This window comes from Boleophthalmus pectinirostris, unplaced genomic scaffold, assembly GCF_026225935.1.
Source record: "Boleophthalmus pectinirostris isolate CB_2022bp ecotype Guang Dong unplaced genomic scaffold, ASM2622593v1 HiC_scaffold_3, whole genome shotgun sequence".
Lineage (NCBI taxonomy): Eukaryota > Metazoa > Chordata > Actinopteri > Gobiiformes > Gobiidae > Boleophthalmus > Boleophthalmus pectinirostris.
The window spans coordinates 26170719-26196719 of NW_026571299.1; the positions used below are offsets into that span (position 1 = coordinate 26170719).

Here is a 26001-nt window from a genome sequence, read left to right on the forward strand (position 1 = left end):
ATGGTCTCATTGGAGATTTGGGGACTGAGCGCCGGAGGCCCAGCGGTAGGTCTGACATTTGCTGTGTCCCGCCTACAAGGCGTGGATTCGATTCTCCTTTTCCAAAACTCCTCTGTCCTCATCGGAGCGAAGGATCCATCCGAGAGCATCATCGATGGCCCAGCTCCAGGGTAAGTCACATTTTCAGACTGTTATTACCACGTTACGGGTCTGCCTTTCGCCCACGCACGGCTCTGATAGAGGGGAGCCTGTGCGCTCCGTATCCCGAGGACAGACGCCCAGAGACGGCTGCGTTCCTCTGCAATGGTGGAGGAGACGCTGGCTCGGGATGAATAACAATAGCCGCCTTTCGAGAAATGTCTGTGATCAGAGTCGGAGCTAAAGCACGTCCGCTCCACGTCTGTGGCAGAGACTGAAGGCAGAGGAGCTGTGGTGTGTGTGCGGGGCTGTTTATGATCGCTGTCATTACGGACATATTGGCAGTGATTCATCCGAGCACAAGGCTCACATTGAACCGATGCTGCAACAGCCCGAGCCCCTTCCAGTCCTCAGAGCTGCAGAAACCCAACCAGAGGCCTGGAGCTGCAGGCTGTCACAAACTTCACCGAAAATGTGTTTGGATAAAACAGGTCTATATTGTAGATTGAGCAGATCACGGAGACGGCGGAGAGCTGAGGAGATCATGCAAAGTTATGCGAGCGCTTTCTGAAAGGCTCGAAAAAAACAAGTGAAATAAATACTGAATGTAACGGTCAGGATTAAAATAAGTTCCAGGAACCACATACATGTTCTAAGGCGCAAAATGATGAAATATATTTATTTTAAGTGAATAGTCTGAAAATGTGACCAAATGGCGCCGCGCTGTGTTCGACAGACGCTAACGGAGAACATCACGATGAAAAGTTTGGCACTAGCAGCCTATAGATATTTTTACAACATCGTGTAAAAAACAGACTTTAAAAGAAATTCTAGGATAAAGTAGCTGATTAAAAGTAACATTTACAATAAAGAGGTTTATTTGGCGCCACAGCTTTGTAATAAACATAGTTGATACATTAGTGGTTTCTTTTGGAGGCTGTAGTTCCTTAGCAGCTGTTGCTACGCTACGAGCTCAGCCAGCGCCATCAGCGGAAAAAGGGAAAACTCTCCAACTAATCCGACAAAAAGAGCTCCGTCTCGACTCAAAAGGCACAACACCCGAGCTCAGCGGACCCGCACACATTTAAATGAACCGACACGGATATCTGCAAGGCCCTGCGCACTTTATATCAGGCTTACAACATTGGCAGCAGCATGCAAAGAATATAAAAGCATATATTGTTCATTCTGTGAACTCTTAACATGCACAGTATGGTCTCTTTAGCATTGTATAATATATGATAATTCATGTAAGAAATCGTTGCAATTAATAACTTGCCATTGGGGAAATGAAACCAGAAAGTCCACGTCTCATAGTCTAGCTCACTGAACGGGCCAACTTCTGTCGTTGTGTCCTTAGGCAAGACACTTAACCCATTTGCCTACTATGAAAGTGGTGTGTGCATGAGTGAATGATGGTAGTCAGAGGGGCAAGTGGGTCAGTCTTAGTAGTTTACCACAGAGTGTGGAGAGACTGAATGATCCAATGTTAGTGCAGCGCTTTGAGGGGCTTTGACAATCCTGTAAAGAGCATTACAAGTTCATTATTATTACTATTATTACTCATTTTCACACTTAATAAGTTGTTTATTGTTTTGTTTGAATGAAGAAGGTTATTCAGCAAGCCCGTACAATGAAAATACTTTGGCACATTCTTCTTTCTCTTTAAGAAATATGTGTATTTTCTCACAAGACATTTTTATTTTTAATGCCATTGGGAAAATGAATAAACTCAAAGACTGCTATGGCTGACTTCACTTTGAACTGAGCACCACCCCCTCTGCTGCATACACATTTTCATATTTCTTTTCTTTTATATTTATATCTTTTCTATATTGTTTGCATTGGCTGTTCAGCAAATCCATTCTCTCTGAAGTTACTGACCTGAATTGAAGTAATAATCTATATTGCACCACAGTCCATGGCGAAGGTTATGATATTTGTTATATGGAGTGAAATGTACCAGAGAAGGAGGGATTAGAAGAAGAGATTGCACTTTGCTCATAATGCTGTGGAGATGTGGAGGTGGTGTACTGCAGCAGATGGTGCCTGAATTATATGTATTTTTCTTTGCTTGCTTTTCCATTGCTCACAAACATGTATATGAAGGTTTATAATCACATAATGTACATAATGTCTCATTTTATATGTGTTTTAATCCTTAACCCTACCATCTGCATTCTCTACTTACTACTTACAAACTTCATGTCCTCTTTCACGTCCATGAATCATATTTTCACTACACCGTATATCCATCTCTCTGCTGTAGCATATCATAAACTATATTCACTCTCCCTCTGTAGGGTTGTCAAAACTTGAAATCGAAAACTAAATCCTCATTTGAACAGGTATCAGTACTAAAAAAGTCACATTCACAAGACAGAAATGAACCTTTCCTGAATATCTTTAGTGATCTTGAGCTGTATAAGAACAAGTTGAAGAGCACGTAGACTAGTATACGCCCATGGAAAACTATAGAACCTACCGGGACAAATGAGGGATTACACAGATGTAAAACCACATGGGAATATGAGAAGTACTATAATTTAATGTTGAAAATCATTCTTTTGTCTAAGTATTGTCTGCTGTATTTGAATTGGTATTGAGTACTGCGTCTATTTCTCAGTATCAAAATCAACTTTGAAATTCTTTTGTAACAACACACCTCTGTATCATTTATTCACTCTCTCTCATGTGTACCGTATTCACTAGTATGTCATATATCCAAACTTAATCTGTGCACATGAATTCAAAAATCAAATATTTCTTGTTCCTTCTTGTTCATCTAATAGTGAGTAAACCTGCAGTAGCTGTACCAGAGTCGAATCATCATAATTTGGCCAAGCTTTGCAGAAATTCCAGGCCAGCAGCAGCATAAGGGTGTGGGTGGTTCTGGTCCGTGGAGGTAGTGTGATGAGTGCATGATGTTAAAGATTTGACCAAAGTGAGTTTTCTGTTGACAGGGGAGTGGACTTATTGGTTTGCGCAGAGGAGAGGAGCAGCGTGACTGACCTGTTTGTGTACCATAAATCAGGTATTTGAACTCCTCCTTCTAAACCCCATTCACACATAGATTCCAGAAAATTGCTGTGTACAAATTCCCTTTCACGCATGCACATTGTCAGCTCTGCTCTGTTCACACATCTTCCAGGCAACTAGTAACTGATATTTCCCTCCGACCTCCAACATGAAAAAATGCTCCAGCTGGTAATTCCCATTTGTGAACTGGGAGATGGTCAAGGGACTCCCATTTCACATATGCAGTGATGGGAAGGTTACTTTTAAAATGTATTCCCCTACAGATTACAGATTACATACCCCAGAATGTAGTTTGTAACGGAATCCATTAGGTTATTTAAGGTGAGTTACGTAATCTGAATACTTTGGATTACTTGATTTGCTGTAGAGAAGCAAAGACTAGGATATCGTAACGTAAGATGTTTTGTCTGCTAAAAGAAAATAAAGAACCTAGACTTTACTTCACCGTATTAAAAATATTATTGATAGAAGAAGAGGAGACACGTCCACGCAGCATGGTTTAGTCCTAGTTTAGTCCTGGTTTAGTCTTGTTAAATCCTGTTTTAGTCCTAGTTTAGTCCTGTTAAATCCTGTTTTAGTCCTGTTAAATCCTGTTTTAGTCCTGGTTTTAGACCTGGTTTAGTCCTGGTTTAGATCTAATTTAGATCTAGTTTAGCTTTAGTTTAGATCTAGTTTAGACTTGGTTTTAGTCTTGTATTAGTCCTGGTTTAGACCTGGTTTTAGTCCTGGTTAAGATCTAGTTTAGACCTGGTTTAGGGGGGGGGGCAATAGGAAACAGGAAAATACCGCCGTGTAATCCATTTATTTCAACAAAGTAACTGTAATCCAATTACCTCTCACTGTAACTGTAACCGAATACAGTTACTTATAATTTGTACTCTGATTACGTAACTCCGGTACATGTAATCTGTTACTCCCTAACACTATATGAGTTACACATTGTTACAAGTTACAACAAATGAATCCAACTGAAAATTCTGTTATTTAATCTGTGGGAGACATTTGTTTAACATTTACATTTCTTTAGCCTCTGGTTTGGCATTATGTTGTTTAAATCATCTGAACTCTCAACGTTCAAGTGTCTAAATCCCAGCTGAGTACTGTAGCTCTGTGGAATGATACTGTATGTGAACTCTGGTGTGTGTCTCAAGGCTACAGTGAGCAGAGCCATGCCTCCTCCAGCCGACATTGTGAAGGTGGCCATTGAGTGGCCCGGTGCCAATGCTCAGCTCATCGAAATGGACCAGGTCAGATACAAACCTCCAAACGATATCACTCCACGAACTCCTACTGGGCTCGTGATCATTTACTTTGTTTGTTAAAAATATGTTTTTCTCATTTATGCAGAAAAGAGCGCTGTCGTCAATAATACGGGAGGTGTGCGATGGGTAAGCCTCTACGTTTATATCTTTCATTCAGTCCTGTGTGCCTGTTTTTCCCTATTTAATAAATTTAAAAATAAAATAAATATGCTCAAGTGAATATTTTTTTAATACAACAATAGTCATCTTAATCAGTTTAATTAAATATACAGACAGACCTGTATCAATGCATGGAACGACTACAGCAGTCACAGGGTGCCTTCTAGTGGTCAGTGTCAACAAATATTTATTTTGTTTTGATTTGGTTTATGATCTCTACAGAGTGAGAGATACTTTATTGATCCTGAGGGAAATTCAAGTTTTGCTTCAGCAAAGTTTTACAGTTGATGTTACAACATTTACACTGCACTTCTCAGTGGCCTTTGTGTCTCAGTCAAAGATCTCAGTGCAGTTCAACAGGAGGTCGGGTCAGCAGATCTGTGTCAGGGCAGTTTGAGGAGAGGAGGAGCCAAAAGTGACCCTCCTCTGTGTCCTGTAGCGTCACAGCAGCCGGCAGGGGGAACCAGGTGAACATAACAGGAAAGGACTCATTCTTTCTCCTTTCTGGTGTTCCAGTTGGTGACAAAATGGTCCAAGTGTTTCCCCTGGAGAATCTTCTGCCACATTTGCTGCCACATATGGTGTAAAAAAACCCAAACAAAAACGACTAGCAATTCAAGTGTCCATAGGTAGGTCCTTCTCCACGGATAAGGAAAAAACAAAAAGCTCATTTTACAAAATCCTCACAAAACAGTCCTTTACATGTGTCCTTTGAACGGCACTTGCTGCGCTTCTTACTTGGTTAAAAGATATGGTGCTAAAAACTGAGCTCAAAAACTGCTCAGTGTTTGAGCCAGGTAGCCAGAAAAGGAGCCAACCACTCTGCTACCTTGCACCAGGGATTTCTTTTGGCCTATTGGTGTTTATCTGATGACATCCCAGCATGCTACAGACCAGTGTTACGTAATACAGATGGGGGAAGGTAAAATTAATATTGCTAAGACGTAGATTTTTGTTGCCATACAGTGAGTTCTTGTGTCTAGACTTTGATAGAAATGTTTAGGTTCAGCATTTGTGAATTTGGATATTTCATGGTAAAATACATTGTAATCAACAGGAAAAACTCACTCTTGCCCCCATCTGGAAGTGTGACGTAATCACCTTATAGAATCTGAAAATCACAGTTTTGGACTTGGGGTCATAAAAGTGTGCAAGAGTGGGCCTCAGGTGGTGGCTGCCATTTAGGACTGTCTCGTGGAGGAGTTCTTAGCTGTTCCTACCACTGAAGAATGAAGGTCCGTGGCTGAGGAGGTGGAACCTATTTTAGCGTCAATGCAGACAGTTTAGTTGGTGCAAAATACACACAAGTGCTCTGTGCATTTATGGACATGGACAATTCTCTTGACTGGATGCTGTTAGATCTTGTTCCCCTCTTGTGACGATTTGACCAATCAAATTCAAATGCTCCACATGATGTTCCACTTTATCGTGATCGCTTTCGACGAGAACCATCCCAGACTGATAAAGTGTAGAAGTCATCCCAGCTCATCTGGTGTGACCCAGGTTGGGTGGAGGACAACTCCACCAGACAAAGGTTAGTGCACCTTTAATAAACAAAACTGTTCTGCCTCATTGCCTCCAGGTGGATTAGGATAGTTAAATGTGTGTTGACCAAATAAATACATGTACAAAACAGCTTGGGTCATTGAAGCAGACTGGGAGATAGCACTAATGATCTCTTTGCTCAAAATTTAATTCTGTAACTATTGTTTATTTGTCCAGCTGTGCTTGCAAACCTTTATCATTACAACACATCTTTGTGCAGACAATATAGGCCTACTGTGTGGATGAAGATGTATGTTGGAATTCTCTCATTCTACCTGCTTTCTGGTAAGAATTCACAACTTTAATATTATAAATGAGAAACTATCTAAGGCCACGTTTATATGGTGACGGTCTGAACAGAAGATGCAAAAGGGCGTCGCATCTTCACTTTTTATTCCATGTTTAGATGTGTGTTTTCGGGAGGAATCATGTGCTGGTTCCAGATGGGTACGAGCAAGATCGGTGTGTAATGGACTGGGTCTGAGCAGTTCCACGCTGTCCTATGCACGTTGGTCGATCCGTGCATGGAAAACGAGAATGCGTAGTGGATTACAGGTCTGGGCGGGCTGCTCCGGTCCTCCGTGCTCAAGGACTGTGGCTGGTTCTGAGCTGGTGCAAAGCATCCGGACAGAAGTGCAAATCCAGTTTGGTTCGTTCGTTATATGTTGTTCTGAGCATTCGTCCTCCGTGCACTCTCCGGGTTCTTCCCAGGGAAAGCGCTTCTCAGGCTGAGGCACTGAAGCCCGGCCTGAACCGGAGCTGCTCCCGCTGGTTCAGGAGTCTGGTTTGGATCTAGTCCGACTGTAGCATTTCTCACACTAGGCTAGAAACAGGGCACTTTTGAAGTTGAATCAATTGAACAGGTTATTGCCTATTGCCATAATATTATTTGGTTCATTAATAGCCTAAAATAACAAATTGTGGTTGCTACGTAAACACGGGAAACACTGGGACCTCTCTGTGTGTGCACCATCGACTGGTTCTCTCAGGTCTCGTCCATATCAGTTTGACTTCGCCTGCGGCGAAATGGTGCATCCAGAATTTGACAGAGGTGATTACAGATCCTTCTCAGTTCACTAATCTAATCTATGCATATTCTGTACATTTGTTGGGACATTTGTTTCTGTGTACTGTATGTATGTGACATAAACGCGTACGTGACATGAGAAGAGTTTTGCGTCTTGGGCGGTGTAGACAGAAACACTATGGTGGAGCGTATTCAGCTTTTCCACTCTGGAGGGCGGTTTCAGATTTTTGTGTTTTTAAGCCCCAAAAACACTGTCACCATCTAAACGAAAATCACTTCCGATAAAATATTTTGTCATTTTTACCAGCAAGCGTTGTCATGTAAACAGGCCCTGAGGGATGTCAGGATTGACTGTTTAATGGATAAAGGTGATAATATAGGCCACAATGTAAGAATGTAAAAGAAAACAAAAAAAAACATCAAGCTGTTCATGTCACATGAATTTAAATTGGTGAATGTGTTGTGGTTGAGGGCAGGAAAATGAATTTAATTTTACACAAACAATGAGTTTAAGTGTTAGCGCTGTGCAGATAACAATAGGGGTGCTGTTACTGATCTTCATTAAAAACGAAGAGAGAGGAGGAAAGACTGGGCAGCATGTCTTATCACTCAAAAAATACTTTTACGTATGGTACAGAAGCCCTGAGAGGCAAGAGAGAAAAAAGCCATTTGGGCTCTATTTTCTAAGTGTTTTTTTTTTTGTTTTTTTTTCACCAACTCAAAAAATAAATTATAAAATTATTTTCTACAAAAAAATAAAAAAATAAAAAAAAAAATTAAAAATTCTAAAAAGTTTTATTCTAATTTTTTTTTCCTAATTTTTATTTTTTTACAAATATATATATATTTTAATCTTGTGTTTTTTTTTTTTTTTTTGATGTGACTGATAAAAAACACTGCTCAAAGACTGTGTTTTCCAAGTATATTCCTGTAAATACCAAACTTCAGCACTGGTGAACTGGTGGAGTATTACCTTCTGGCATTAAGTGCTGGGTTAGGACGTGGGAGACAGGGGTTCAAAACTCTCCTGCTTACGTGCATATTCATTCTTACTGAATATAGTCTTTTCATGAGTTTTACTTTTGAGTTCTCTTTTATGAGTAATAGGAGAAGTAAGCTCGATGCATCACTGATCACCCTACAGGCATAAGGCGCTGTTTTTCTATTGTACTTTAGTTGTGCTGTTGTACTTTGTTGATGTGCTCCTGTTTAGCTTATGTGGCAAAGGGCTGCACTATCGCGTAAAGGGGGCAGCATTTGAGTTTTAAGGTAGATGACTTGTTTTTTTGTCTTTGAGCTCCACTCCACGAGGAAAACATGAGCAAAGTGCCCCTGGTTTAGTCCTGGTTTAGTCCTGCTTTAGTGCTGGTCCCCTCATGTCTCAGGTCACTGTAGGACAGTACTGTAGATATCTTGAACCTATTGCAGGTTGTTTTCACCATTGCCAATGGCTCCGGTTTGACATTTAAGTTGTAGCTATTTTATATTTGTTATTTTTTAAATCTCACATCGGGAGAAGTGGGTGGACGGTGTACCCCACGTACCACGCCCACTACACCCCTGGTGCTGATGCTGGATGAAAGTATTTGCCACATGTTTGTCCCCAAATCCCCATGAGCTCCTCTTACCAGGCATGTTTGCTTGGAGCGTACCCTACTCCCGTGTTGGACAGCAGCAGTTTTACGCACAGCTCCAAAAGTCGCTCATGAATGTTGTAATAACATTAATATCCAAATAGTGCAGCATTCTGTCTTCCAGCCTGGAGTAGTAGTCAGCCAGAACAAATACACACGGAATCAGGAGCACGTGAGATTCAAACCCCGGCCTCCCACATCCTAACCCGTAGCCTAACGCCATGAGCTGATCTTCCACTGGCCTGCCAGCACTGAAGTTTGGTATTTACAGGAATATACTGGAAAAAAAAAAAAAAAAAAAACACTTCGCAAATAGAGCCCAAATGACCTGCCTCTTTTTTTTTTCCTCCTCTCTCTTGCCTCTCAGGGCTTCCATACATGGGTATAGACTTTTATAACAACCTTNGGCCATTGAGTGGCCCGGTGCCAATGCTCAGCTCATCGAAATGGACCAGGTCAGATACAAACCTCCAAACGATATCACTCCACGAACTCCTACTGGGCTCGTGATCATTTACTTTGTTTGTTAAAAATATGTTTTTCTCATTTATGCAGAAAAGAGCGCTGTCGTCAATAATACGGGAGGTGTGCGATGGGTAAGCCTCTACGTTTATATTCTCTCATTCAGAGTCCTGTGTGCCTGTTTTCCACTACTATTATACTGAGAGGGTTTATATAGTCCTCAATGAATGATCCACTGATGACAACCACTCTCTCTAATGACATATTTATTTAATACTTGCACATGTGCCGCATCACAACATCAGAAAGAACTTAAACTATATCCTGAACTAAACCAGGTCAAAGCCAGACGAATCCAGGACGAATCCAGGATGAAACCAGGATTAAACCAGGACTAAACCTGAATGAAAACAGGACGAAAACATGATGAAACCAGAACTATACCAGGATGAAACCAGGACTAAACCAGGATTAAACCAGGACAAAACCAGGAATAAACCAGCATTAAACCAGGGCTAAACCAGGATGAAACAGGACTAAACCAGGATGAAACCAGGACAAAACCAGGAGTAAACCAGGACGAAACCAGAACTAAACCAGGAATAACCAGGGCGAAACCAGGACAAAACCTGGACAAAAACGGGACAAAACTTGAATGAAAACAGAATTAAACCAGGACAAAACAAGGACTAAACCAGGACTACACCAGGATTAAATCAGGATTTAACCAGGGCTAAACCAGGACTAAACCTGAATGAAAACGGGACGAAAACATGATGAAACCAGAACTATACCAGGATGAAACCAGGACTAAACCAGGATTAAACCAGGACAAAACCAGGAATAAACCAGCATTAAACCAGGGCTAAACCAGGATGAAACAGGACTAAACCAGGATGAAACCAGGACAAAACGAGGAGTAAACCAGGACGAAACCAGAACTAAACCAGGAATAACCAGGGCGAAACCAGGACAAAACCTGGACAAAAACGGGACAAAACTTGAATGAAAACAGAATTAAACCAGGACAAAACAAGGACTAAACCAGGACTACACCAGGATTAAATCAGGATTTAACCAGGGCTAAACCAGGACTAAACCTGAATGAAAACGGGACGAAAACATGATGAAACCAGAACTATACCAGGATGAAACCAGGACTAAACCAGGATTAAACCAGGACAAAACCAGGAATAAACCAGCATTAAACCAGGACTAAACCAGGATGAAACAGGACTAAACCAGGATGAAACCAGGACAAAACCAGGAGTAAACCAGGACGAAACCAGAACTAAACCAGGAATAACCAGGGCGAAACCAGGACAAAACCTGGACAAAAACGGGACAAAACTTGAATGAAAACAGAATTAAACCAGGACAAAACAAGGACTAAACCAGGACTACACCAGGATTAAATCAGGATTTAACCAGGGCTAAACCAGGACTAAACCTGAATGAAAACGGGACGAAAACATGATGAAACCAGAACTATACCAGGATGAAACCAGCACTAAACCAGGATTAAACCAGGACAAAACCAGGACTAAACCAGGTCTAAACCAGGTCTAAACCAGGACTAAACCAGTTCTAAACCAGGTCAAAACCAGGTCTAAACCAGGACTAAACCAGGACTTGAACTGGACCAAACTACACCAGTCTAAGGCTACATCAGGACTAAGCTGGGTTCAAACCAGGACACGTGGTAGAAAAAATCAGAGCAACTAGAATAACACAGAAATGATATTAAACAGAGCAGAAAGATTTATTCCAATCAAGCTGCAATTGCAATTTGATAAATGAATCACACACTCTGCAAATGTTTCATCAACACAATTTTCTCTGCAAACAATAAAATATCATGTCATATTGTGTAAAACCTGCTTCTCACGTAGTTTAGACATGTTCTGAAAGGCGTGGGATTCTTATATTAGTTTAGGATTTATCTACCTGGAGGTGTGTTGTGTTTAATTCACACATGTTTAACACACAAACCTGCATATTTACTCTGAGTTCTTTTCTCAATCTGAAAACACTGTGTTTTACCTTGTGATATGGTTATACAAGAAGTGCTCACCCGTGTTTTTAAACTCCACACACCTTCACTAGAATCATTTGGATAATTTCAGACCTGAGATGAAGAATCCAGGATTGCAATAACGTATGAATGAAACAAAACACAACTCCAGGTATGTTTTTGATAAGATAACAACATTCTAACATGGCGTAAAGCTCACAAGAGTCCATTTTGTGTTTGGGATGCTCCTGGATGAGTACTGCTGTGTACTGTGTTCAGATTTGAAGATAAATACAAAGTCAAAAAAACAAACATCTGATATCATTCAACCTCAATATTAAACAAACCCTACACGGTATTACAATGTTGTGCAGCTATTATTTACATGTGTTCCATGCTAACCCATTTAACACATCCAAATGTTGCCTGAAAATCACCAAACGTTACCTGTCACATTGGCCTGTCTCAGTGGTGAGGCCATCTGCTCTGCTGTTTCACACTTCAGAATGAGACACCTCCACCGCTCCACATGAAATCAGTATAAAGTGTTTCATAGAGATGGGATCACAAAGGAGAGGACATTTTACTGTACGCTATTGGGTAGTGTAGCAAATATTGTACTCAAAATAGATTTCCCCTACTACCAAATATTACTTTAAGGTCCTATAAGACACAAAATGAACTCTTTTGAGCTTTAAGCCATGTTATAATGTTGTTACCTCATCAAAAACAGAGCTGAAGTTTTTTTTTTTTTCACAATTTTATTTATACATTTCTATAGCAAATTTCAGTCATCATATTTGTGCAATTTTTCCCCCCAAAATAACCCCACAAATAAATAAATAAATAAATAAATACATTAATTAATTAATAAAAGCTAAAATTCAAAAATTTTAATATTATAACAATAATAACAAACAAATCAGATAATCCAAAGACAGATAAATACCTAGTAACAAATAAAAAAAAAGACATACACAACCATGCTAAGGTATGGTGCCAATTTTATGTGTCCATATATTTCAAAAATGGCTGCTATGCTTTTTTGAGTTGTGTTTTTATTGTTTGTTTTTCATTCACACGTGTTTGAGTAACACTTTATTATTAGTCTGTCTACTTCTCCAAAGCTGAAAACGCTCTGTTCCATCTTGTGATGTCAGGAATTGGTAGTTTTCAAGTTAACAACTACTTTTTACCTTTAGTTCAGTAAAGATGACAAATTCCGGGTTGGAAATTGTCCTAATGATTCTAGTGAAGGTGTATGGAGTAGGGCTGTCGCGGTTAGGGAATTTCTCCTGCGTTGCGGTGTAGCGGCTCAACAGCACAGTATGCAGTGATCAATGTTTCTTCTGCTCTGTAAATAAAGCCTGTGAAATGTTTACAGTCGAGTTGCGTCTGTGAATTCATACTCGTACTGAAGAAATTGTAACCGTTACATTTCGTTTCGTGACTGTAATCCTTGAAATCGTAATTTTTCAATTTGTATTCTGACGGATGCTATTGTTGCTATCGTTATTGGTGTTTCTGTTGCTTAAAAACACGTTGATTCCTTCTGTGAACAGGGGCAACTCTCCACAGATCTGACTTATAATGTAGCATAGTGCTGCCACCTGCTTGTCTCCCTTGTGATAGATAGGTTTAATCTATATCGTGGAACATTCTAGACAATGCAATAATAATATGTAGCAATAACTGAAATATTGTGATATCGTATCGTCAAAGTTCTAACAAAAATATCGTGGACCATCACAATATAAAAAACAGACGGAACTACATAGACCATGATCCTTTGCTCCATTTCAGTGTAGACTACATGAAGAAATAACAGTTCTAAGCACTTTTGAGTCTTAGTTCTTTGGATTAAGTCTTGTAAGGGCATTTTAAGAGGAAAAAGTAGCATATTAACAGTTTTGTTCACCTCCACAGAATATCACAATAAATATCTTACCATGAGATGTATATTGTGAAAATATCGTACCGAGAAATTTAATATCTTTACATCCCTAATCATGAGCCTCACTATCATATTGTGTTGACATCGTATTGTGAGACTTGGATATCGTTACACCCCTAAGCAATAACGTTTCCCTGGAGACAAGCAGGTAGCGGACCCTCTACTAGAAATGTCACGCAGTGCACCTTTAAGTAGAGGAACAAGGTGATGGTCCAAAATGATTCTCGTAAAAATTATGCAGTTTTTCAAGTACTGTAATTTCCTCCACAAACAACAAAATATCCTTTTTTCTTCTGCAGTTTTGATCTGTACAAACATGTTCTGAAATATGATTCTTGTATTAGTTTGTCAGTTCAGATTTCATTCTTTTTCTCAATTCTGCATTTAAAATGTGAAGTTTAACAGAATATTATATTATTATTAAAACATAAATCGTAAATCTATTCACAATCGCAATCGTTCAGCCGTATTGAGGGAAACTGAAAAACTGAAATAAATGTAAACTGAATGACAAAACATTGGATGATACACAAATCTGGTATTTTGTATGTAGTGATCACAGAAATTAGAAAAAGACAAGCAAGCAGTTGTTCAAATCATTTAATATCGTCACCTGTAAACTTACTGTGGAAAACATGGTAACAAGTGCATTATTTTTCAGTTAACTACCTCTTATTTAGTTTTTTTGTTTTGTTTTTGTCTACTGCGTCTGTATCTTGGTAAAAGTATCTTGCGCTGAACAAAGCAGCTACTGAATTCCTCTCCTCCACAATCTCTAACTGTGGAGTCTTTATTTCATCGGAGCACAGCAACTCCATCTCTATTCTCCAAGTATTGGATTTTTATTGCATTCTTCATCTTATTTGGACTTGTTAGTGTTGTAGATGGCTGCTATCAAAGCTAACTGGGCTATTTGTGACAGCTATTACACTTCTGATTAGATTAGGTTTGAAATCAAGATCCCAGAAATCTTTTTAAAATGGATTCTTGTGAGCTTTAAGCCATGTTAGAATGTTGTTACCTCTTCAAAAACATACCTGGAGTTGTGTTTTGTTTCATTTGCACTGTTTGAGTAGCCCCTTGTTTACATCTCTAAAACTCAAAATGGTCTGTTCCACCTTGTGATGTCATGAAGTAGTAATTTTCAAGTTCCCTTTCACCTTAAGTAAAATGGTAGTAGAATGAAACAAAACATAACTCCAGGTATGTTTGTGATGAGGAAACAACTTGCCGTATTTTTCGCTTCGGAGTATAAGTCACACCAGCCAAAAAATGCGTAATGAAGAAGAGAAAACATATATAAGTTGCACTGGACTATAATCGCACTTAATGTGGGAAATTTATTTCATAAAATCAAAGACCAAAACCCAACATTTCATCAAGTTTTAGTAATAACTATAGAACAGAGAACAACAGGCTGTTAACGTCACATATGAACAGTTCTTCAGATAACTATAACATAAACAACAGAACAGAACAAGTTTACCAAACTCTCCATCTCACTCCAAATCACTAAATCCATTGAATTCTTCATCCTCGGTGTAATTTCTGAGCAATTCCACGACCTTTGGAGATAAACAAAGTGGCACTTCCTCTTCTGTGTAGCTGTCATCAGACTCAGCATCTGTTCCAGTTAGAATTATTCCAGCCTTTCTGAATCCCGACAGGATGGTTTCAGTTGTCACTGAAGTCCAGGCTTTGTCAATTCATCCAGTGACTTCCAGGAAAGTTACATGGTGCATTCTCCCATTCTCATTGCCGTGAAGCTGTGTTCTTCATCCCCGCTTTCTGCCAGTGCCTCACAAGTTTCTCGCTCACTCCAAACTTTCTTTCTGCTGCTCGATTACCGTTTTTGGCTGAATATTTCACTTCTTGCAGCAGGACAGATGCTTTTTTCTGCACAATAGAGGGGGAAGGGATGGCGGTACAGTAGTAGCAGATATTGACACACAAGCCTAGAGCGCCCTCTCGCGGCTGTCAATGTGAAAATTTTAATATATAAGTCGCAGCAGAGTATAAGTCGCAGGACCACACAAACCATGAAAAAAGTGTGACTTATAGTCCGAAAAATATGGTAGTAACAAACCAGAAAACAGTATAACATGGGCCCCTTAATAAAGATCTATTCTTTCTGTCTCTAGTTGGTCTCTGTCTGGCTCGGAGCAGTTTGCCTTGCGTTACGCCGATGGTCCTCAGCTCTACATCACTGAACAGGTGAGGAGGAGCTTCTCATAACATGTTTTTGCTTTTAAACGGACTCAGCAACTTTACTTATGTTTCTTCTTCTTTTTTCAGACTCGAGGAGAAATCAAGAATGGTACTATCCTCCGATTAGCTATTTCACCTGTAAGTAAAATCAATGTACAATTTGAGCACATAGACTGTATAAAGAAGTGGACTAAGGGAGAGTATTGTCCAGTCAAATAAAGCTCATGACGCTAGCAGTTATAGAAGCGATTTTTGAGCTGTGTTCCATATTAAGAATAGGAATTGATTTACAGACAAAATAGTGAAATAAGAACACCAGGAACCTCTTAAGACCGAGTTGAGCAGCCATTTCGAGAAGTAGTTTTGGAGAGATGGTCGACATTTTTTTCAGCACAAAGTGAATTGAAGCTAGAGTCGATGGAGCCAGAAGTGTACCATGCTCACTTCCTATCTGGAACACAGTGCCTAGCAGGTTAGACTTAGACTCAGACAGACTTTATTGATCCACAAGGGAAATTACTTGGACACAGTAGCTCACATATCACATTTTATTACAATAACACAGTACAAAAATATTAAAAAATGGTAATAAACTTTGAAATGAGTAGAAATAAAAATAGCAAGAGACTGATAACAATAAGACATAAACTATAAAAATGTATGTACAGTAAATAAAAAAACAAATATCGTAATATACAGTATATCACAGTTATATACAAGAGGTCGTAAGGAAACAGTGCAAAGATGAAATGATGACTGAAACACAGGGTTATCTGTTACATAACGGTGAGTTGTTGTACAGTTGTAGGAAGTATTATCTGTTACATAAGGGTGAGTTGTACAGTTGTAGGGAGTATTATCTGTTCCATAAGAGCGAGTTGTACAGTTGTAGGGAGTATTATCTGTTACATAAGGGTCAGTTGTTGTACAGTTGTAGGGAGTATTATCTGTTACATAAGGGTGAGTTGTACAGTTGTAGGGAGTATTATCTGTTCCATAAGAGCGAGTTGTACAGTTGTAGGGAGTATTATCTGTTACATAAGGGTCAGTTGTTGTACAGTTGTAGGGAGTATTATCTGTTACATAAGGGTGAGCTGTTGTACAGTTGTAGTGAGTATTATCTGTTACTTAAGGGTGAGTTGTTAGACAGTTGTAGGGAGTATTATCTGTTCCATAAGGGTGAGTTGTTAGACAGTTGTAGGGAGTATTATCTGTTCCATAAGGGTGAGTTGTTAGACAGTTGTAGGGAGTATTATCTGTTCCATAAGAGCGAGTTGCTGTTCAGTTGTTAGGAGTATTATCTGTTGCATAAGGGTCAGTTGTTGTACAGTTGTAGGGAGTATTATCTGTTACATAAGGGTGAGGTGTTGTACAGTTTAGGGAGTATTATCTGTTACATAAGGGTGAGTTGTTGTACAGTTGTAGGGATTATTATAGTATGAATGTATTCCTCTCACTGTTTGACTGGAGCTGTAGGAGCCTGTTGGAGAATGAGCTCCTCTGCCTCTCTATAGTCTGTTGCAGTGGGTGAGTTGTTGTACAGTTGTAGGGAGTATTATCTGTCCCTGTATAGTCTGGTGCAGTGGGTGAGCAGGAGTGTCCATGATGGAGAGCAGTTAGCTCTGTCTCTTTATATGGTATATACTGGGTTTATGGGTTGGCTGTAGGTTGTTTTAGAACTCAGCCCTACTTCCTGTATTTTTGTACTTTTCTTCTGAATTTCTTTTGCCACAAACTGAAACTTAACTGATTTAAAACTATGATAATATTTTTCACAGACCAAACCAAGTGAAAATGAGAAAACCATGAAAACCTGTAATATGCACTTTAAGCTACAAGATTAACATGGCAATTTTGTCTAATAATGACTTTTGACTAATAATGACATTTGTGGATTCATTTGAAAACCAGTGAAATGTCCACAGACCTTCTTCCTTCATCTGAAATAATTACATAAAACACTTGCATTTCACTTCATTTTACTTAACCATAAATAGCCCCTTTATTACTACTTTTTTGCTGTGGTCAGAAATATCCTACGTTTAGATTTTATTTCATTCAAATAAATGCATTCAATAAAACTGATTTCTATGATCTTTAAAGGGCCCATATTATGTTGTTTCCTCATCACAAACATACCTGGAGTTATGTTTTGTTTAATTCACACAAGTTTAACTCACAAACCCTGCATATTTAGGCTTCTCTCTTCTCTCATACATCCACCTTGTGATGTCATGTGGAAATGCTCCACTATGTTTTTAAACTCCATACAACTTCACTTGAATAATAAGTAAGTAATAAGTACCGTAGTATCGCTCTGGAGTATAAGTTGCACCAGACAAAAAATGTGTAATGAAGAATTAAAAAACATATATATGTCGCACCAGACTATAAATTGCACTTTTTGGAGGAAATAAATTTTATAAAATCAGAGACCAGGACCCAACATTTCATTTTGAAAGGCAAGTTATAGTAATAACAATAGAACAGAGAACAACAGAGTGAATACGCATCTGGTATGTTAACATCACATACGAACAGTTCTTCAGATAACTAGAACATAAACAACAGAATAAAACAAGTTTACCAAACTCTCCATCTCGCTCCAAATCACTAAATTCATTGAATTCTTCATCCTCGGTGTCACTTCTGACACCGCAACCTCTGGTGGTAAACAGAGCACCTCTTCCTCTTCAGTGTAGCTGTCGTCAGACTCAGCATCAGTTCCAGTTAGAATTATTCCGGCCTTTCTGAATCCTGACAGGATGGTTGGGTGGTTACTGAAGCCCAGGCTTTGTCCATCCATCTAGGGACTTCCAGGAAAGCTGCATGGTGCACCCTCCCTTTTACTGTGAATCTGTGTTCTCCATCCCTGCTTTCCGCCAGTCCCTTGCAAGTTTCTCGCTCACTCCAAACTTTATTTCTGCTGCTCGATTACCATTTTTGGCAACGGGAGTAATAGATACTGACACACAAGACTAGAGCCTCTCGTGACTGTCAGTGTGAAAATTTTAATATACAAATTGCACCAGAGTATACGTCGCAGGAAACACCCAAACCTTGAATAAAAGTGTGACTTATAGTCTGAAAAATACAGTAAGTAAAAGCTACCACGGCATGACATCACAAGGTGGAACAGAGCATTTTGAGATTTGGAGATGGTGACAGACTAATCATACAGGGTTACTCAAGTGTGACACAAAACACAACTCCAGATGTGTTTTTGAGGAGGTAACAGCATTCTAACATGGTTTAAAGCTCACAAGAGGGCATTTTGTGTAATAAAGGACCTTTAAGTTTTGTATACTATGACCTGGTTTAGCTCTGTTTAAGCTCCAGTATATTCTTGGACATATTGGTACTTGAAACACTGTTGCATTCACATTTGTGGTAAAATGTGACTGCTATTTTAAAGACAGTTGTTTACAGAGTTGTTTACACTCTAACAATTGAATATTCTTCAGCTCATTAGTTTTATAGTTATGCTGTTATTCGCAGTAGCCCAAATTCTGCAGTAAACATTTGGATGCTGCTGAGTGGAGAGAGCGGTGAATTCAGGGCAGAGTGAGTCCTTGTAGTTTGCCTTGAAACAAACATTGAATCCTCTGCAGAGATGTTTGAATGTTGAGCAGCTCAGGGAGGAGGACTAAGCACTTTCTCACTAAACAACAGGATAGAAATGTGTTATGTATTATTCAAGTTGAAAAAGTTATACGGAAACAAAAAAAGTACTAGGTCAACTTGCTCCTGCAACATTTTAATAAGCATCAACTTCAGAATTACCTCTCTAAGTGCCCAAGCATAACATCTAAAATAGGTAAACAGCTTAATATTTTTTCCTGGGAAGTTATTGTTTCTAACTTTGATGCACATAGTTCAAGAATGAGTTAACCTGAATTCTATGGCTGTAGTATAATCAGGTTGTTCAATGAGTCTGATGGGAAAACATTGTCTATATTTTTTATCAGTAAATTTTTAAATCAGACACTTGCAAGTAAAGCTAGGATTCCAAGTTCTTACAATATTCTAGATGTAACTAAACCTTTTTTCAAACTGTGGCATGTCCAAGTTTAGGTGCCACACAGATTCAAATACTGTTCAGATATTTGCTGAATTTACAGTCAATTCCTCATTTTCTTAATTTTCTTCTTTGGGTTATAACTACTTTAATATAACTAGTATATTTGTCACAATAATTACAATATGGACTTACTGTGCAGTATATGAAAGTCAGAACAATATATTTTGGGGCTCAAAATGTATACAATACAAAATGTGTACAATTTCTTTGTTAAAGTGGGACGATGTGGCTTATTTTTGTTGTAATACAAAAAGTTTTGAGCTGTAGAGGGTTGAAAAGTAACACCTATGACTTATAATATATATATTATAAATTATATATATATTATATTATATTATAGCTTCATTATGTTATTTATTTGTTTTGATGAAACTGTTTATTTAAAAATGATTACTGGGACTATATTGGGTCATTATTGTTGTATAAGAAGCATAAAGTAGTTTCAGTATTATCGTTTATCGTAGTATTTCTTTTCTTCTTATTTATGCATTTGTAAAGGGACAGCACATATTAATGAACATTAAAAATGTAAACATGTAAAGATTACAGCCAGCGTGGCTCATTTCCATCTTCCGTCCCTTGGCAGGTTGATTTGAAATCATCTACAGGACAGAGAAAAGTACAACAACAATCACACAAACGTATATAAAACCAGCACACTCACTGTACATACAACACACTCACTATACACACAACACACTCACTGTACATATAAACTAATTTCAAACAGTTAATTTCTCTGTATCATTAGATCATGCTTCAGTTATAGTCCAGTTATAGACATAGTTACGGTCTGATGGTTCTTGTAAGGCCAAATAATTTCAAAGATAGTTCTTGTTGTGAAAAGTTGGTGAACCATCCCATTGAAAACCCAGAAGAATCAAATGTGAAATAGACTGAATAATAAACCGTCACCTCTGTCGTCCCCAGGGCCGAGCGGCGCGTCAGCTCCTGGAGAGGATTCAGTCCCACGGGATCGACGCTCGTCTGGAGGCTCTGAAGGAACTGGCTAAACTGTCTGCTGACCCAACCTTCGCCGCAGAGTTTATCAACATGGAGGGCATCGGGACCCTGGCGAGGCTGGTCGAGAGCGGGACACAGTAAGGACTATGAAACCCTGCCTCAGTAAATCATATTTGATGGTGGATTGGTGAATTGTTTGGGTTGTAGGTAGGGCTGGGTGATATGAAAATGATGCACATGTCATTGCTCTGCCTGGAATGTTCCACAGTATGGCATTAAACAGCTCCACCTTACGTTTATTCAATTATAGTGGTTTCATAGCTCAAAAATAACTAGACAAACAAACATTCTGACTGTGTGCAGGGTTGCCTCTCCACAGATCTGAACTGTAACTTGACCTGGTTTGGTTTCCATGAAAATAGAAAGGTTTAATAATAATATATCAAGTTATTTTAAAGGTGCATTGTGTAACTTTTCTTGAGGAAGGTCTGTCAGATGCTTTTCTCCATGGAAATTGTATTAATTTTAATTTCCTGAACATGAACAAAACAGACTTTTAATCATTGCCATTTAACACAAAATATTTTCACATTTCTTTATCCGAAGTCTGACCTCCAAACACATACTTTAAAAGAAAACTAAAAAGCAAAGCACACAGAAAAAAGTAAAGTGTCTCGAGGGCCGTAACATCAATCGTTCGAAAATAAATGATTGAATCTAGAGCTGTTGAGCAAATTAGAAATTTCTGTGGTTTCAGTGAGCAAATTTAGTAACTATTTCTGAAGAAAATGGAGTGTTAATGATAATTTAATAAATGAGTAGTTTGGTAATTAACAGTAAGTAATTATAACCGTCTGTCTCTGGACTAAAAAAAAGACACTGTACAAGTACGAGCATCTCCAACACAGTATCACAGTTAGCCAAATAACAAGCCAGTATTTATGATCTCATGGTAGATATTTACTCCAAAAATGTAGAGGGAGCTTCAGAAAATGCATCAGAGCTCCTATATTATGCAAAACAGACACTTGTGAGCTTTATGATGTGTTATAATGCTGTTACTTCATCAAAATATACCGTACCTGTTGTTGTGTTTTGCTTCCCTTTATTATTAGTCTGTCTACATTTCCAAAATTCAAAATGCTCTGGTCTACCTTGTGATGTCATGAAGTGGTAGTTTTCAAGTTAATGTCTACCTTTAGGTTAGGTTAGGTTAGGTTGCTTTATTTGTACGCATAAGTAAATTTGTTTTGCAGATTTGAGAGGCAGGTCCCACATTTCACATTTCATTCAGCCACATTATGAACAATAACACATATAAAAACACAATTACAAAAATAAAGTGTTACAGTGCTACAGAGCAGAATGGTTTGTTCCATAAACAGTTAGCTAAATTCATCCATCACAAACATACTAAAATTTATAGATAAATCGATTACAGTTCATTTATAAGAACGATAGCAGCCGGAACAAAGCTCCTTTTTTAAACGATTCGTTCTAGATCTTGGGACTAAAAGCTTCTGTCCAGAGGGAAGCAGCTGAAACTCTGAGTTTAGTGGATGATGCATGTCTTTTATAATACTCTGGGACATCCTCTGTAACTGTTTTGAGTACAGGGAGTCCAGCCTGCTCTGAGGATGGACAATCACCTCACTCACCCATTTAACCAACTGATTTACCTTTAGTTCAGTGGAGATTGGCAATACCCAGATCTGAAATCATCCAAATGATTCTAATGAAGTTGTATGGAGTATGGAAACACAGTGGAGCACTTCCTGTATTACCACATGACATCATAAGGTGGAACAGTGTTTTCAGTATAAGAGAAAAAACTGCTACATACCCGACTTGTGTGTTAAACATGTGTGAATGAAACAAAACACAACTCCAGGTCTGTATGTGATGAGGAAACAACATTATAACACAGATCAGAAAATAGTGTAAAATGGGCTCTTTCAAAACAAAACTATACATTGTGTGAAATGAAATACTTTTCTTTTAAATCAGCAGTTTTGGTGAGATGCTGGCCTTCACTCTCACTGCGTTTCTGGAGCTGATGGACCACGGCATCGTCTCCTGGGACCTCATCTCTCTGTCCTTCATCAAACAGGTACTGAAGGAATTCACAGTGGATTATAATATCTTTAGCTTTGTAGCTGCAGTTTCATTTTCATTTTTTTTTCTTTTTACTTGGTTTTAGCCTTACATCATTCTTTAATCTTATATTGCTGGCTTTCAGATGACAACCCAGCATTCTATAGGCCATTAATATTCAATACAGATGGGGTACAGTTTAAATTAATATTGATGAAATGCATATTTTTGCTGTGATATAAAGGGTTCATGGGTCTAATCACTTATAGAAATAATCAGGTTCAACATTTGTGAATTTACCTTTTAGAAATTTCATAGTTAGATACTTGAAAATACATTTAAAACATACATTTAAGGAAAACAAAGAAAAAATCAATTAAATAAATACATTAATTTCATGGTCAAAATACAATATTATCAATAGAAATATGTCTGTGGGAGTTTGTCATCATCACATTCAAGGGAAAACCCCTGATTGAGATTAGACTGACTGATACATTTTTTTTTAATGCTGATTAGATGATGTTGAAACTAGAGTAACTGATGTCCATTAAGTTTAGTCATATTTTTTGGGTTGATATGTGGAGCTGATTTTGACAGTTCCACCCAAATTATATGATTTGCAAAGGCGGTAAGCTTAACCACCATCTTGTTTCATTACAAATGATAGCAGTTTAGTCACATTTTGTGCAGGGCCCTCTTTGCGATTCAGTGTTCAAGGACAGTAAAATGGATTTCTTTTACTCTGGCGGTCAGTCGAAACAACATATTGGCATTATGTTTTGTATTAGACTTTTGTATTAGATGTATTTGAGCAAAATTAGCCTTGCTCCAGTACAGATATATTGTATAAGCAGCTCTTGAGGTCCAAATAACCCTGCTGTGTGCTGTCTACATCTAATTATATAGTGAATCAGGAATTGTGTGGTTTGCATTCTCATTGTCATTAGCTTTACTGTCACTCTGGTCTCTGAAAGATGTGAAAAGTGTTTACAAACTCATCACTGAGAATAATTACGATGCTCTGAGTGCATAAGGTAAGTGAGGAATAACTTTGGACCACTGCAAACCCTTTAAAATGAACTAGATTTTCAATAAAAATTAGATGAAAAATAAAAGTGCAAATATCCAGCTAGCTCACTGTCTCTCAAAGCTAACAATCACTTTTATTAAAACTGCAAAACATAAAATAAACAACCTATTGAAATTCAAATTAACTGAAATATAGACTGACCCAGGTGTTTTTATATGCAGAATACTTCAGTTTGCGATGTTGATATTTATTATGCCTCAGAATTAGCATTAGCGTTAGCATTGAGACACAGACATCTCTCTTTCTAAACACAGAAGTGTCCTGTGCTGAAGTATTCATTTTATTTATGACAGCTCCCTGTTCACTGCCTTATCTTCAAATATTTATTCATTTCAGCACGACTCATCAAAAACCCCATAGAGATAAAAGTAGACAGGAAGTAGTGACGCTAACAGTGAGGTTGCTGGGCGATGTCGTGCACAGAGTCTATTGAAATAAAGGTCAGCTAATGTTATACTGTTAATATGCTCTTAATAGACCGTGGACCAAATTACACGCCTTTAATCACATTGGTTTGTAATCACTGATCTCATGGACAAACCTCATACCGACCCTTAGATATTGTTGCCTAGTAACCCATCTCATTTTGGTTTTCATTCATTTCTGTTGAAAAGCAGAGCAGCCTTGCTCAACAGGGTCTCACTGCAGAAACAGTTTGTACTCAGACTGATGTGGCTAGCGCTGCAATTACCTCTTTTTCCACTATTTTAGTCTCCACTTTCTATTGTTCAAATGTGACGTCGTGGCATGATTTTTTTTTTTTTTTTTTAATGGAAAAATACAGTTGATTTAAAAGATTTCTGACTGTTATGTAAAGTAAGTAAGTTACAAAAAGGTAATCATTTTTAAGTGAAGAAAATCTTAAAAAAAAAAAAAAAAAAAAAAAAAGGAAAGATTAAGATTAATATTCAGAATTGTCTTTAAAAGTGCACTATGTATATTTTCTGGTTTGATGCATGATATGTTATAGTTTTGCCTGAAATGTCCCACAATATAGTATTAAACTTATCAATCTTGAAATTATCATTTATGTAAATACAGGTGTTTTTATCACAAAAAAATGAATCTTACAACATGCATTCTTACTGTGAGTGGGCTTACTTCTCCACAGATCTTGTCAGTAACTACAGATTGGAAATAGATGAGTACATGTACATTCACTTTACTCATTTGTGCATAAAAAACAAGCCACCGCAGTATGCTGTATGGCTGGCGTGTGAATTGAACAATGTGAAAAAAACAATAAAACATGAATAAGTACTAAATTAAGGCCAAAGCACACATTTAAAATATTTTTTTGTAATTATTTTTATTGATGTATGTAAAGGGTAATGTTTGGAGGTGTTTTAGTGCTGTTGATGCCAGGGCCCCCTCCACTGCTGCTCCACTAAGGCCGCTCCTTTTGCGCGGCTGGATTTCTGTGCTCTTTCACATTCACGATGAAGCTTCAGGAAATGGAGCTCCTCTCGTGTTGAAAAGAGTTCAGAAGACAGGTCCTGCTCCTTCCTGGACAGTTTTTCATTTTCATTGTTGGTTTGATCTCTACCAACATCATTACGAGTGGTCTGAGTCTCCATAGTATGTTCTTGAAGTTTTTCTTTCAACTTCTCATGGACTTTCCTGGTGTTGGCTAGCTCTTGTTTGAGCTGGACAGTGTCTGCCACTACAAACACCTTATCTCCTTGTATGCACTAACTTGGTTTTTCAGCTCTTTCTCTTTTTTCAGGAGGTTATCTTTGAGCTCTTTCAACTCCAGATCTTTTTCATTCATCTTTTTCCTTGCTCTTTTGAAGTTGACAAACTCTTGCCTTAGTTGCACGTGATCCTGTACTTCAGCATTATACAGGTAGCAGATCTCCTTATGTGCATTCATTAGGTCTTGTAGATGCTTTTCCTTCTTCAGGAGAATAGCAGTAAGTTTTTGCAACTCCAAGTCTTTTTCATTAGACTTTTCTGTGACTTCATTGGATTTGGCCATCTCTTGTTTTAGTTGCACATTTTCATGTATTATAGAAGTATACAGGTCACGGGGCCTCTTATGTGCTCTAACCTCTTCTTGTAGTTGCTTGTCCTTCTCCTGAGGAGTATCAATTAATTTTTGCAACTCCTTTGCCATGACTTCTTTGGAGATGCAAGCTCTTGTTTTAGTTGCTCATTTTCCTGTTTTTAAAAATCATACAGGTACTGCATGTCATTTGTAGTAAATAGCTCTTGGAATTCTTTGTCCTTCTGCTGAAGAGCGTTAGTGAACTCCAAGGCCTTTTCTTTGGCCATCTTCCCCTCAGTCTTGAACTTGCAGTTCAAAACAAAGGTTTTTGGACCTGATCT

The 26001-nt window shown here is 38.3% G+C and overlaps 1 protein-coding gene across 8 annotated transcripts in view; it reads left to right on the forward strand.

Moving 5' to 3' along the window:
* Positions 1-92: 92 nt before the first annotated feature.
* elmo2 (engulfment and cell motility 2) overlaps positions 93-26001 on the forward strand; it is a 45690-nt gene continuing 19781 nt past the window's right edge. For 4 of the 8 annotated variants that reach the window (XM_055160946.1, XM_020936981.2, XM_055160948.1 and 1 more), the window contains exons 1-6: positions 9217-9259; positions 9360-9400; positions 15376-15448; positions 15530-15580; positions 20454-20623; positions 22494-22596. In XM_055160946.1, the coding sequence (XP_055016921.1) occupies positions 9251-9259; positions 9360-9400; positions 15376-15448; positions 15530-15580; positions 20454-20623; positions 22494-22596 (447 nt within the window). In that variant the 5' untranslated portion in view covers positions 9217-9250. Of the gene's footprint in view, positions 171-3101; positions 3173-4328; positions 4425-4524; positions 4566-9216; positions 9260-9359; positions 9401-15375; positions 15449-15529; positions 15581-20453; positions 20624-22493; positions 22597-26001 lie in introns of those variants that run through there. The other 4 variants (XM_055160947.1, XM_055160950.1, XM_055160952.1 and 1 more) reach the window with 2 other exon arrangements.